The sequence below is a fragment of the Erpetoichthys calabaricus genome, chromosome 7, assembly GCF_900747795.2.
Source record: "Erpetoichthys calabaricus chromosome 7, fErpCal1.3, whole genome shotgun sequence".
Taxonomy (NCBI): Eukaryota; Metazoa; Chordata; class Cladistia; order Polypteriformes; family Polypteridae; genus Erpetoichthys; species Erpetoichthys calabaricus.
Window position 1 is genome coordinate 167,489,919 of NC_041400.2, and position 14,526 is coordinate 167,504,444.

A 14,526-nucleotide genomic window follows, 5' to 3' on the forward strand; every position below is an offset into this window, starting at 1 on the left:
TTTATGCATCTGGGTTTTTTTGTCCTTACGCCATGTTTTAGTGTGAATTCTACACACAGCGTTATGCATGAGGCCCTTGGACTGCACTGAGAAAGATTAATTTCACTCAAGTTCAAAGTCAGAATGGTAACAGTATAACCACAACACCAAAAACAAAATATAATTTTAGAATTTGTTTCTATTAAGTAATATTTCAGCATACAAACCCACAAACAGGTTCTGTTGGGAGACCCAACCCAAAACAAAAATTGACAGATATGAATGAAAAGGTAAAATGATGTGTTGGCTCTTATCTTCTACTGATGTTGTAGGAGTGTGCAGACTTTTAAAATGTGTAAGGTTACAGAGAGCCACAATTCAAAAGTCCTAGGGTTGAGCAGATCAGCGGCTGTGGGGCACCAGAAGTTATGGGGTCTCCGTATACCAGGGTGGGGTAACACTTTTTGTAACTTTAGGATAATGTTTTGATACAATAAACCAATCAGTGTGTAAATTATTCTCTGAAAAAACAAAGAACTCTGTTACAGCAGAGCCCATGAAATGCATTTTCATGGATATATACAGCACAAGAATTAAAACAAAGGCAAACAAGGCATAACAAAAATGAAAAATGTATACCATAATGCAATGATAATCAGAAATAAAAATGTATATGAAAGAGTAATATTTCATAATGAGTGCAAAGCTTTTTAAATACACAATTATAGGCAATAATAGTAGTTGTAAGTAGAAAATAGCACAGTTGTACCTCTGGCAAAAAGGCAACAACTGAAGGCCAATAATGGTTACTATAGCCACCCTACCACTTAGGAAACAAAGGTTTAGTTGAATTTAGCATAAGTAATGAGAGTTCAGAGTCTATATTCAGATAGATTGGTTAACAGGGGAGCTTGTAATTATGCATTACAATTAACTATTTTCTTGCTGTATAGCTTTATAACTTTATAGTTATTTCTTCATTATTACTGCGGCTCTCTGTTGAAGTTTTGTGTACAATAAGTTTTTTGGTTTTTTTTTTTTAATTACAATGTTTCAGAAGTGGATTTTTTTGATTTTTTTTTTAAGGAATACCCTTTTCTTTTGTTTTTATATTTTAGTGAAGCTTTGCCATTTTTCCTGCTTTTGATTGATCTTTCCAAAGCATGTGCATTGGCCAAGTTTGCTCTGAGCAGCAATTCTCAGGTATGTACGGTATAGTTGACTAATGACTATAAAAGTTGAATTGTTCAGGTACATGAATGAATGGATATCCTTGAAATTTTATAATTTCTGTAATCTCAAAAGAAGACCAGAGTGAGTCTATTCTGGCAGCTGAAAGCATTCACACACACACTTCATTTAGAAACCACACACGCAGTTTTTAGCTTGCCTGTATGTCTCTGGAGTGCAAGTGCAAAGTGAAATCCATGTAGAAAATCTAAACAACAATGAGAAGAACTTAGTTATAAGACCTGAACATTGGTTAATGCCCGACCTTAACACAAATAAAGTTCCCTGTTTAATATAAATAGATAAATAGCATTGAGACACAAATACTGTACTAGTAAAAGTCATTAAATTGGCAGTGCTCCATAACTACAACATCAGAGTGTAGACATCACTGATGATGGTGGCGCACATGGATGCAGTGGCCCGGCGCTCATAGGTTTAGATGTGCTTTCTTCTTATTGTTCACATAACATGCAGCATGCAAGAAGTACTTGATATTGGAATGAAGGGCTTTATTTTACCACCACCTCCCAATATCCTGGATATGCTTCTCAACACATCAGTGCCCACCTGGATTACCACTCCAGCAACGAGGCGGTGCAGGCAGAGATGAGAGAGGAAGCAGAAATGGAGTAAGAGAGCCAGTGTTCATGCTAGACTAAAGAACTCCCTGAAGAAGCCAGCTCTACCCAGCTTGTTCGTCGCAAACACCCAGTCTAAAGTCAGCAAGATTGACGAGCTAAGTCTGTGAATTTTGTCACACAGGATGAACAGCTGGGCCTCATTTTTCATCAAAACCTGGCTGAACGTTAACGTCCCTGATGCGGCTATTGAGCTTGCAGACCGGACTGTTTACCGCTCGGATCGGACGGCTAAATCCGGCAAGGACAAAGGCGGTGGGGGTGTGTATATATGTAAATAATGCTTGGTGTAACTCCACAGTCATTACTGAACAATATTGCTCTCTGGATTTGGAATTCATAACACTTAAGTGCAAACCTTTTTATCTGCCTAGGGAATTTACAGTCGTGTTCCTCACCGCAGTTTTCATCCCTCTACAAGCTAATGTCGAGCTTTGGCATTGACTAAATGGCACGATGCTATGAACAGTCTGTAAAATATTCATCCAGATGGCATATTTATCTTGCCGGGCAATTTTAATCAGGCTAACTTTAAAACTGTGCTCCCCAAATTTTATCAATTTGTTGATTTCCCAACAAGAGGGAATAATACACTGGATTACATATACTGCAATATCACATTTCTTTGTTCTTGACTTCTGCATATAAACCCCTTATCACCAAGACAAAGCCTAATGAGCAAACAGTCAGAGTCTGGATTCAGGAGCCATAACTGAATTACAGGACAGCTTTGATGATACTAATTGGGAACTGTTGAAATAGGCAGCTAAAAAGGACAATCACACAGACTTAAATGCATATGTCCCCTCTGTCTTATCCTACATTAACTTCTGTATGGACAATGTCACTATTACTAAGAGCATCTGTATTTTCCTTAGTAGGAAACCCTGGATGAACAGGAAGGTCCAAGACCTACTAAAGGCACGTGACATTGCTAACTGTATGTGAGACCCAGAGGCCAACAAAACAACTAGGTCAAATCTGAGGAAAGTCATTAAAGAGGCAAAGTGCTGCTATAAAGCAAAAATAGAAGAGCATTTTAACAGCTCTGACTCCCTACCCATGTGGCAGGGCATTAGGTACATCAGACTACAAGGGTAACACCTGCTCAACCAACATTGAAACCTAATTTCTCCTGAGGACCTCAATCACTACTTTGCACAGTTTGACAAGAACAGTAACCAATATATCACCAAACTGACACAAGCAAGAGGCCCCATTATGCATTCTAGTGTTGAATGCACATGAGGTGAGACAAGCTCTAAGCCACATTGACAGGTTCCTGGATGGGGTCCTGAAAGATTGTGCAAAACAGCTGACAGTAGCGTTCACCAGCCTGTTTAATATCTCATTAGAACAGGCCACTGTCCCCACTTGCCTCAAGTCTGCTGCAATTGTTCGTATTTCAAATCAGGCAGTGGTGAAGTCTCTGAACGATTATCGCCCGGTGGCCCTGACCCCTATTTTCATGAAGTGCTTTGAGTGACTTATTCTTAAACACATTAAGAGCAACATCCCCACCTACATTGTCTCACTTACCCATCACACTGCCCTATCACACCTGGAGCAGAATGCCAGCTATGTGCGGATTCTGTTCATCGACTACAACTCTGCCTTCAGCACAACCCAACAACAAACTGGCTATCAAACTACGCAACTTGGGTCTCGGCTCACACCTGTGTAACTGAATTTTAGATTTTCTCACTAACTGACCACAAAATGTGAGCTTGGGTAAGCACTTCTCTTCATCAGTAACACCGGACACTGGGGTACCACAGGACTGTGTACTAAGCCCTCTCCTTTACTCCCTCTTTACAAACGACCGCAAACTTAACCCATAATACTAACCTTATAATAAAGTTTGCAGACAACACCACAGTGATAGGCGTGATCTCTAATAATGACAAAGCAGCCTACATAGAAGAGGTTTGAGAATCTGGAGAGTTGAAGCCAGAACAACAACCTTGCACTCAATTCCAGAAAAACAAAGGAACAGATTCTGGACTTCAGGAGACTGAACTACAGTGGTCGCCATCCCATAAGCATTAATGGCGAGAGGGTGGAGATAGTCCAGAGTTTCAGATTCTTGGGAGTCCACATCAGCCAGGACCTGTCATGGATAACAAACATGATCGCAATGGCCAAGAAAAGTCTTCAGAGGCCTCACTTTCTGAGGTGCCTAGAGAAAGCACAACTCCCACAACAGCTGCTGGTTAACTTCTATAGGTGCACCATAGAGTCTGTTATCACGTACAGCATCATAGTGTGTTTTAATCTGGCTGCACTTCTGAGAACAGAAATACCCTCAAGTGAATCATCAGAACCGCTCAGAGAATTACTGGCACTCAGCTACCATCACTGGAAGATCTCTTCACTACCTGCTGCAGCAGAAAAGCAAAGAACATTTATAAAGGTCCAACCCTCCCCGGCCATAGCATTTTTGCTCCATTGCCCTCTGGCAGGTGCTTCAGAGCCTTGCAAGCCCACATTACCAGGCTAAAGAACAGCTTTTACCCCAAAACAATCGGCCTATCAAAAGTACAGCAATCACTGCTCATTCCTATAAGAGAAACCACCGATTTAACTGAAATTCTGAAAATAGTCATACAATTATACATGACCCATGTGAAACTTATGACCATTACATTGATTGTAATCTTCACTGTGACTTCATAATAGTAACTGTGCTTCTCATAGTTAATGTTTACTTAGATGCCTTAGATAAAAGTTTAAGAGTAGAAATAAACTATCTATAGGCTTCCTTCAAATGATATTTCATTGTATTACACAGTGACAGTAAAGGTATCGTGCATCTTGCGAAGAGGTAGTGTCATTTTCTATCTCTGACTCGCATTTGTGATAGTGGGGAACTTTCCTAATGTACCAGTTTTCCAAAACAAATAAATACATAAAGAACTGTGTTATGAACTTGCGAGTTGTATGTCACTAAAAGCATTAGTTAATCAAATTTAAGTGCTGATTGGTTAGTCAATATCTACAGCAAGGAGCCAGTGGAGCCTTTGGTACTAGTGAATATAAAAGCAAGTTTAGTGGTATGCTACTGTAAATCATTGTGTTGGTTATTTGAATAGTAGTTTTCTGATTGATGGAGTGCATGTTTATTGAGGACAACGTAACAAAACATACCACAAAGACAAGCAGTTTATGATGATATTCTGAGCGTCTGGGTGCTATAAATGATCATCCAGAGGTTAGTATGAGTGGCAATGTGTGCTGACTTTCATGCAGTTTTTCATGTTACAAAAAAAAAAAAAAAAAAAGTGAAGCTGTTACTATATTGCTTGGAGGGTTCCTGAACAGTTAAAAAAAAAGTAAATACTGATGCACATAGTTTGCATGGCAGACAGGAAAGTCCATTCTAGAACTGTAAATAAACAGGTTCACCTTAAATATGGTGTGGTTTTCTATTGTATTTATAGTCAAAATAAATGCATTGTTCAAATACAGTATGAAATGTTTTACAGAGTTGTTACATTCAAACCTGGTGTGCTATGCTGTTAAATCGGCAACACATGACTCTTGAAAAAGCTGTATTTTGATGTAAATCTAAAGTCTTGTACTATTGTATAAATATAATTACAAAAACTCTGATCATTACCCTTTTTATTTATATGTATGTGTGTTTATATATGCATATGTCTGTGTGTATGTATGTTGTTTGTGTGTGTGTGTGTGTGTGTGTGTGTGTATGTATATATGTATAGTGCATCCGGAAAGTATTCACAGCGCATCACTTTTTCCACATTTTGTTATGTTACAGCCTTATTCCAAAATGGATTAAATTCATTTTTTTTCCTCAGAATTCTACACACAACATCCCATAATGACAACGTGAAAAAGGTTTACTTGAGGTTTTTGCAAATTTATTAAAAATAAAAAAACTGAGAAATCCCATGTACATAAGTATTCACAGCCTTTGCTCAATACTTTGTCGATGCACCTTTGGCAGCAATTACAGCCTCAAGTCTTTTTGAATATGATGCCACAAGCTTGGCACACCTATCCTTGGCCAGTTTCGCCCATTCCTCTTTGCAGCACCTCTCAAGCTCCATCAGGTTGGATGGGAAGCGCCGGTGCACAGCCATTTTCAGATTTCTCCAGAGATGTTCAATCGGATTCAAGTCTGGGCTCTGGCTGGGCCACTCAAGGACATTCACAGAGTTGTCCTGAAGCCACTCCTTTGATATCTTGGCTGTGTGCTTAGGGTCGTTGTCCTGCTGAAAGATGAACCGTCGCACCAGTCTGAGGTCAAGAGCGCTCTGGAGCAGGTTTTCATCCAGGATGTCTCTGTACATTGCTGCAATCATCTTTCCCTTTATCCTGACTAGTCTCCCAGTTCCTGCCGCTGAAAAACATCCCCACAGCATGATGCTGCCACCACCATGCTTCACTGTAGGGATGGTGCCAGGTTTCCTCCAAACATGACGCCTGGCATTCACACCAAAGAGTTCAATCTTTGTCTCATCAGACCAGAGAATTTTCTTTCTCATGGTCTGAGAGTCCTTCAGGTGCCTTTTGGCAAACTCCAGGCGGGCTGCCATGTGCCTTTTACTAAGCAGTGGCTTCCGTCTGGCCACTCTACCATACAGGCATGATTGGTGGATTGCTGCAGAGATGGGTGTCCTTCTGGAAGGTTCTCCTCTCTCCACAGAGGACCTCTGGAGCTCTGACAGAGTGACCATCGGGTTCTTGGTCACCTCCCTGACTAAGGCCATTCTCCCCCAATCGCTCAGTTTAGATGGCCGGCCAGCTCTAGGAAGAGTCCTGGTGGTTTCGAACTTCTTCCACTTACGGATGATGGAGGCCACTGTGCTCATTGGGACCTTCAAAGCAGCAGAAATTTTTCTGTAACCTTCCCCAGATTTGTGCCTCGAGACAATCCTGTCTCGGAGGTCTACAGACAATTCCTTTGACTTCATGCTTGGTTTGTACTCTGACATGAACTGTCAACTGTGGGACCTTATATAGACAGGTGTGTGCCTTTCCAAATCATGTCCAATGAACTGAATTTACCACAGGTGGACTCCAATTAAGCTGCAGAAACATCTCAAGGATGATCAGGGGAAACAGGATGCACCTGAGCTCAATTTCGAGCTTCATGGCAAAGGCTGTGAATACTTATGTACAAGTGCTTTCTCAATTTTTTTATTTTTAAATAAATTTGCAAAAATCTCAAGTAAACTTTTTTCAAGTTGTCATTATGGGGTGTTGTGTATAGAATTTTGAGGAAAAAAATGAATTTAATCCACTTTGGAATAAGGCTGTAACATAACAAAATGTGGAAAAAGTGATGCATTGTAAATACTTATATATACATATACATGTACATGTATGTGATCCAGTATCTGCCATGTAATACAAAGAGTACATGAGTCGTGTTTTTCCCTTATTGGGGCTTGTCAGGTGCACACCCAATAAGGGCAAAACATGTGTCCTGTACTCTTTGTATTATTTGGCAGATACTATATCACATATCTACAGTTGTGCTTGAAAGTTTGTGAACCCTTTAGAATTTTCTATATTTCTGCATAAATATGACCTAAAACATCATCAGATTTTCACTCCAGTCCTAAAAGTAGATAAAGAGAAACCAGCTAAACATCCATCCATCCATTTTCCAACCCACTGAATCCGAACACAGGGTCATGGGGGTCTGCTGGAGCCAATCCCAGCCAACACAGGGCACAAGGCAGGAACCAATCCCGGGCAGGGTGCCAACCCACCGCAGCACACAAACAAACACACCCACACACCAAGCACACACTAGGGCCAATTTAGAATCACCAGTCCACCTAACCTGCATGTCTTTGGACTCTCGGTGCAAACTCCACGCAGGGAGGACCCGGGAAGCAAACCCGGGTCTCCTAACTGCGAGGCAGCAGCACTACCACTGCGCCACCATGCCACCACCAGTTAAACAAATGAGACAAAATATTATACTTGGTCATTTATTTATTAAGGAAAATGATTGAATATTACATATTTGTGAGTGGCAAAAGTATGTGAACCTTTGCTTTCAGTATCTGGTGTGACCCTCCTTTGCAGCAATAACTGCAACTAAACGTTTCCAGTAACTGTTGATCAGTCCTGCACACCGGCTTGGAGGAATTTTAGCCCATTCCTCCGTACAGAACAGCTTCAACTCTGGGATGTTGGTGGTTTCCTCACATTAATTGCTCGTTTCAGGTCCTTCCACAACATTTCGATTGGATTAAGGTCAGAACTTTGATTTGGCCATTCCAAAATATTAACTTTATTCTTCTTTAACCATTCTTTGGTAGAACGACTTGTGTGCTTAGGGTAGTTGTCTTGCTGCATGATCCACCTTCTCTTGAGATTCAGTTCATAGACAGATGTCCTGACATTTTCCTTTAGAATTCTTTGATATAATTCAGAATTCATTGTTCCATCAATGAATGCAAGCCGTCCTGGCCCAGATGCAGCAAAACAGGCCCAAACCATGATACTACCACCACCATGTTTCACATATGGGATAAGGTTCTTATGCTGGAATGCAGTGTTTTCCTTTCTCCAAACATAACACTTTTCATTTAAACCAAAAAGTTCTATTTTAGTCTCATCCGTCCACAAAATATTCTTCCAATAGCCTTCTGGTGTGTCCATGTGATCTTTAGCAAACTGCAGATGAGCCACCCCTGTTTTTTTTTTGGAGAGCAGTGGCTTTCTCCTTGCAACCCTGCCATGCACACCATTGTTGTTCAGTGTTCTCCTGATGGTGGACTCATGAACATGAACATTAGCCAATATAAGAGAAGCCTTCAGTTGCTTAGAAGTTACCCTGGGGTCTTTTGTGACCTCGCCGACTATTACACGCCTTGGTCTTGGAGTGACTTTGTTGGTCGACCACTCCTAGGGAGGGTAACAATGGTCTTGAATTTCCTCCATTTGTACACAATCTGTCTGACTGTGGATTGGTGGAGTCCAAACTCTTTAGAGATGGTTTTGTAACCTTTTCCAGCCTGATGAGCATCAACAACTCTTTTTCTGAGGTCCTCAGAAATCTCCTTTGTTCGTGCCATGATACACTTCCACAAACATGTGTTATGAAGAGCAGACTTTGATAGATCCCTGTTCTTTAAATAACATAGGGTGCCCACTCACACCTGATTGTCATCCCATTGATTGAAATCACCTGACTCTAATTTCACCTTCAAACTAACTGCTAATCCTAGAGGTTCACATACTTTTGCCAGTCACAAATATGTAATATTCAATAATTTTCCTCAATAAATAAATGACCAAGTATAATATTTTTGTCTCGTTTGTTTAACTGGTTTCTCTTTATCTACTTTTAGGACTTGAGTGAAAATCTGATGATGTTTTAGGTCATATTTATGCAGAAATATAGAAAATTCTAAATGGTTCACAAACTTTCAAGCACAACTGTAGATATGTGATATAGTATCTGCCAAATAATACAAAGAGTACAGGACACATGTTTTGCCCTTATTGGGTGTGCACCTGACAAGCCCTGCTTCTGCTTCTCACAATTGAGAGGGTGTGGCAGATGTTTGCCGACTGGCCAACCAACCACAAGCCTTTCCTGGTAGACAACTACCCAAATAATCAGATTGCAACTCAGACCTAAGAAAATATATACACAGACACAGGTTTCTTTATTTACATTTATACAATAGTACAACTGACACACACACACACACATTCATACATACGATGTTAATTATGAATGTACTGCATCAGAGCTGTGAACCTGAGAATATTTTAAGATGGATAGTACAAGTAATTAAATTTTGTAACAGTTCTCCAGAACAGTTTCAACATCTCTTAAATGACCACACTTGACTGTTAATTCTGCCTAGTAACAAATTTGAACACAAGGTCTTCCTGAGCCTCACAGATTGTTTTTATTACCTTTTCCTACTACATCACACAGATTGTTTTTATTACCTTTTCCTACCACATCAAATAACTGTACATACAATGTTAATTGGTATTTCTAGATTGGCAAAGTATGAGTAAGCTCTAATGTCCAGGTTTTGTTCCAGCCTAGAGTTCACTGCTGCCAGATTGGCTCTGGCTTTGTGCAACCCTGTAATAAAATAAATGTGATTAGTAAATGAATGGATGTCTGTGGCATTCATTGTAGAATATTTTCATCAATTTAAGTTTAACAAGGATTTTGCCATGTGGAGTATTACTACCATGAACAAATATGGTAGTGGTGTACTGCAGTGTTTAGTCAAAACTGGTGAAATGTTTTGCAGGAGGAAGTAAGGGACAATATTGCACGTGGAATGGCCATTCTTGGACCCACCTTTACACTTGACGCTCTAGTGGAATGCCTTGTGATTGGAGTTGGAACCATGTCTGGTAGGCTGTGTAGCTACTGTATATCAACTGTTACAATGACCATAATAAATGATGTATAGCCATTAAGTATGATTTATATTCTTTTCATTCATAGAAATATTTTGGGTCCTAATGAAACGCATCTTTTTCATGATCCGGTTAAAGTTTGTATGTTAATTATGGAACAATGTCCTTTAATTGGAATTGATTTAATGAAATCAACCGATTTGTTTCCACTAAAAATCTTGCAGGTTCAGTAGAATCTTGTTTGTTCACTAAATATATGTGAATATAAGATGTTTGCTAACAGCCCAGCTTCTGCCTATTTAAAAAGCTGTAAAACAGTAGCCAAATATAAATGAGTATATACAGAAACAAAAGCTATGTCTACAGGGAAGTGTCTTATTTATTGTCAGGTATCCCTTAATCTAATAAGGAAAAATAACCCAGTAGTTAGAATTCTTCGTACCATAGCAATAATTTTTCATTGCTAAATGTTAAGCTGCATGTTCATCCACAGATGGTGGAGCAGAAGCAAACATCAGGTGATCAAGGAGATTTAAGTCAGAAATGTTAACGCTCATACACTGGTTTTGTCAGTGTGAAGCAAAATGATTTGTAAGTATGTAATAACTTAATGAAATGATTCCTTTTCTTTTAATTAGGTGTTCGTCAGCTAGAAATCATGTGCTGTTTTGGGTGCATGTCAGTCATGGCAAACTACTTTGTATTTATGACCTTCTTTCCAGCTTGTGTATCTTTAGTTTTGGAGGTGAGTACACTTCTTACACAGCGAGTAAATAATTTGTTACAGTACTTAATGACTACTGTATTAAATGTCATCTGCATAATTAAAACGGAAATCAGATTTATTTTTGTTGCCTTGAAAACCATCTGTTAAATTGCATGCTTTGCTTTTTCAATTTTTCATTTATATCAGCTGTCTCGGGAAAGTCGTGAGGGACGTCCTATCTGGCAGCTGAGTCACTTTGCTCGTGTTTTAGAGGAGGAAGAAGACAATAAGCCAAATCCAGTGACCCAGAGAGTGAAGATGATTATGGTGTGTTTACTTTCTTTTTGTAGTTTCTATATATCAACCATTTTTTACTTTCAGAACTAAACATATCTACGACACACAGAAGCCCCCATAATAGCATTTATTTTTTGTAGTCTTAATGCAGTTACCTCTCACACTGTGCATTATCAAAGTGGGGCTGATCTTTCAAACTAACTTGCTAACTATTTGATATATATTTAGTATAACTGGTATATTATTAGAGCTGGAGTAGAAATAGCCATTCATCTCTTTATTGCTTTCACTTTCCATATAGTTTACATTTTGTAATATTTTTTTTTCTCCTATTTCTCCTTCTGTGGAAAGTCTTTGGGTCTAGTGCTTGTCCATGCACACAGCCGCTGGATAGCAGAGCCTTCTCCTCAGAATAATACAGCAGACAGCCGCAAAATTACTGCAGGGCTTGAAGTAATGCCAAAAAGAATTGAACCTGAAATGCCACTCTGGCAGTTTTATCTAACCAGGTAAAAACAAGAAATACAGATTTCACATTAATAATAATTTCCAAAATAAAGCCCAACATAATACTTTCCTTGTTTAGTGTTTAAAGGTTTGTTCTTCTGTATGTCAAGAGTTTTCTTGAAAGTAAATTTGAAGTGAGAAATTTATTTTAAAAGCTGAGTCATTAGTGAGGCCAGGAAATCAAACTGAGTGAATATTTAAAAGTATCACAATTTATATCAGTGAATCACTCCCATTGCTGAGTTTAAAAGTGACAACTGACATTGAAGTCACATTTGTAACTTTCTAGTCTTCAGATGCTTCTCTCATTTTTTAAACAAACACTCCTCCCAAAATTAAGTTACTCACCCTGCATTTGTAGTAATGACTGAAAATAAAACTGTTATATGAAGATTGGAGACAACTAAATTTCTGTTACAATGTGCTTCAGTTAGTACTCGGCTTACATGAAATAAATCTGAATTTAACTACTATTTTCCTATATTGTATTTAATAGGTGTTACCTCATCCTCAATAACTCTGTTTTCAGAATCTTAAATTTTTGTTATGATGATTTCAGATTTATATAAGTTGTGTTCACTGTTGTTGCAGGGGACCTAACTTAACCCGCAGTAATTCTGACACGTTTCCTTAAAACGTACTGACACGCAGTTTAAAAAGATGAGGTAAAATATGAAAGCAGATTGCTTGCTTAAGTTTTGGCATTGTTGCAGAGGGTCATTTTAAAATCTTTTTGTCAATATTTCATTACCAACAGGCATTAAATATTTATTCATTGTAATTTATATTTAAGGAATTTATGTTTTTTCTTTTTTTTTTTTTTTTTTCTTTTTTCAACAGGATGGCCAGCATGGATTTGGAGCAAGTAATAACTCTGAGTTTAGCTTTGTTGCTCACTGTCAAGTACATCTTTTTTGAGCAATCAGAAACTGAGTCAACACTGTCTCTGAAAAAAACACCAATGTCAACAATATTAAAACAGGATAAAATAACTGATGAATGTTGTAGGAAAACTGTAAACTCTTCAAAAAGCCCCCAGTGTCCTGCAGCACCGGAAATTTCATTTAAAAAAGAAGAGAGAGGTATTTGGATTTTAGGTATTTTTATTGGATGTGCAGAAGATTAGGTTTTATGTGTTTCTTAAAATGCCCTAAATTTTCATTTTCAGATGAAGTTATTAAACCTTTGCCTGTTGTGAGGACACCACAGGCCACGTTTGTTGTGGGTGACAGTGTCTCCCCTAATGCATCAATTTTGGAACCATTTCAAGACACAGAAAAAAATCCATTGGAACCTAGGCCTGTGGAGGAGTGTTTAGCAATATTTAAAAATCCAGAGGTGAGACTTAATATTTAAATCAAATAGCAGAACAGATTGTATGCTGTACACAAGATGACATTTGATCAAAAAAGTGGTTAAGGAAGACGGTAAAACTGATAAATTCCAGGGCAAGTGAATGAGTTAGGAATCTGTCTTATGTCTGTGTAGTCCTTTTGTGTGCCAGTGTACTTGGAAAACATACATTGACACTTAATTTGGTTAATATATGTTGGTGCCCTCCACTAATTTTGTCAGTCTTGGTAAATGAAAGCAAAAATGGCTGAATGAAAAGCCTTTATTTTTATGCTCTTGGATTGTTAATTCAAAATTCTGCAAAAATTCCAAACTTTGTCTCTCTATTATAATAAAAAAGTTCTGGGATAAGACAGGACTTTTTAGGTTGCAACAAGTCGTGACTTTTTCAGAGAGATACTTTCACGTCCCACGAGACAAGACTTTGTGCCAAGAGATTTAACCACGCCTGTGGCCAGAAATAAAAGACAAAGGATAGATGACAAAGTAGAACGTCGTAAAGAATTCAAAAATGTTGGCACGCTACACATGCAGAGCAGGTTAGAGATAATGAAAGTACTAAAATTTCGAAAGTCTCAAACAAATGATAGTAAAGATTGCATTAGTGCAAACAAATGAAAATTATTACTCTGTGAAATAATGGAACAGCGAAAAGAGATCGAATATATTTTTCGGAATTAAGTTTTAAGTACGAGGTTTGTAGATCGTCTAATTCGTGTTGGAAAAGTAGTGTTTCTTCCCAATGAAGAGGTGTATCTGCGAGAATTAAAACATTTTGTTGTTTGGTGAAAGTGAAATCCACATACGTGAGTAGCCGAGATGCGAAGTGGCTGGTGCATAGCGCAGGCCGGGGGGGTTGGCGAAAAAAAGGCGAGCAGTGGGCACAGCCCTCTAGTATACTAAAATAATTGAAACGAAAAAGAAATTCTCATCATAAATTTTTTTTATTTTTTTTGGAGGGCATGATATGTAGTTTGGCTGCTCTCACTTTTAGAAAAGTATTTAATCTTTCATTTATTGTTTTGTTTTTACATTTAAGGTAGTCATTAGTTTGTTAAATATTTTGTTGCTAATTTCTAAATATGCTGTTTTTGAGGTTAATCTACAGAACAGTAAAAATTTATTTTTAAATATTGTTTGATCAACTTAATATTCACAAAGGCTTTTTTTTTTTTAAACAGATGGGCCCTACATTTTTAAGCAATGATGAGATCATTTCTTTGGTTGCTGGAAAGCATATTCCATCACACAAGTTGGAATTTGTTGTGGAGACTCCTGAGCGTGGTGTAGCAATTCGGAGGAAAATGATTGCAGCCAAACTTAAAAATCCATTTGCCCTGGAATTTCTTCCACACAAAGACTATGACTATAATCAGGTAAGTTGATCTGTAATGAAAAAAAATGCTGAAAATGTATGCATTTGAGGGAAGTGGT

The 14,526-nt window shown here is 38.3% G+C and overlaps 1 protein-coding gene across 3 annotated transcripts in view; it reads left to right on the plus strand.

Annotated features, from left to right (window-relative positions):
• The window catches only part of hmgcra (3-hydroxy-3-methylglutaryl-CoA reductase a), a 38,451-nt gene that overhangs the window by 13,725 nt on the left and 10,200 nt on the right, over positions 1-14,526 (plus strand). For all 3 annotated transcript variants that reach the window (XM_051929507.1, XM_028805686.2, XM_028805685.2), the window contains exons 5-12: positions 1,098-1,182; positions 10,118-10,223; positions 10,868-10,974; positions 11,143-11,262; positions 11,584-11,741; positions 12,580-12,821; positions 12,908-13,077; positions 14,274-14,468. In XM_051929507.1, coding sequence (XP_051785467.1) covers positions 1,098-1,182; positions 10,118-10,223; positions 10,868-10,974; positions 11,143-11,262; positions 11,584-11,741; positions 12,580-12,821; positions 12,908-13,077; positions 14,274-14,468 — 1,183 coding nt within the window. The remainder of the gene's footprint in view (positions 1-1,097; positions 1,183-10,117; positions 10,224-10,867; positions 10,975-11,142; positions 11,263-11,583; positions 11,742-12,579; positions 12,822-12,907; positions 13,078-14,273; positions 14,469-14,526) is intronic.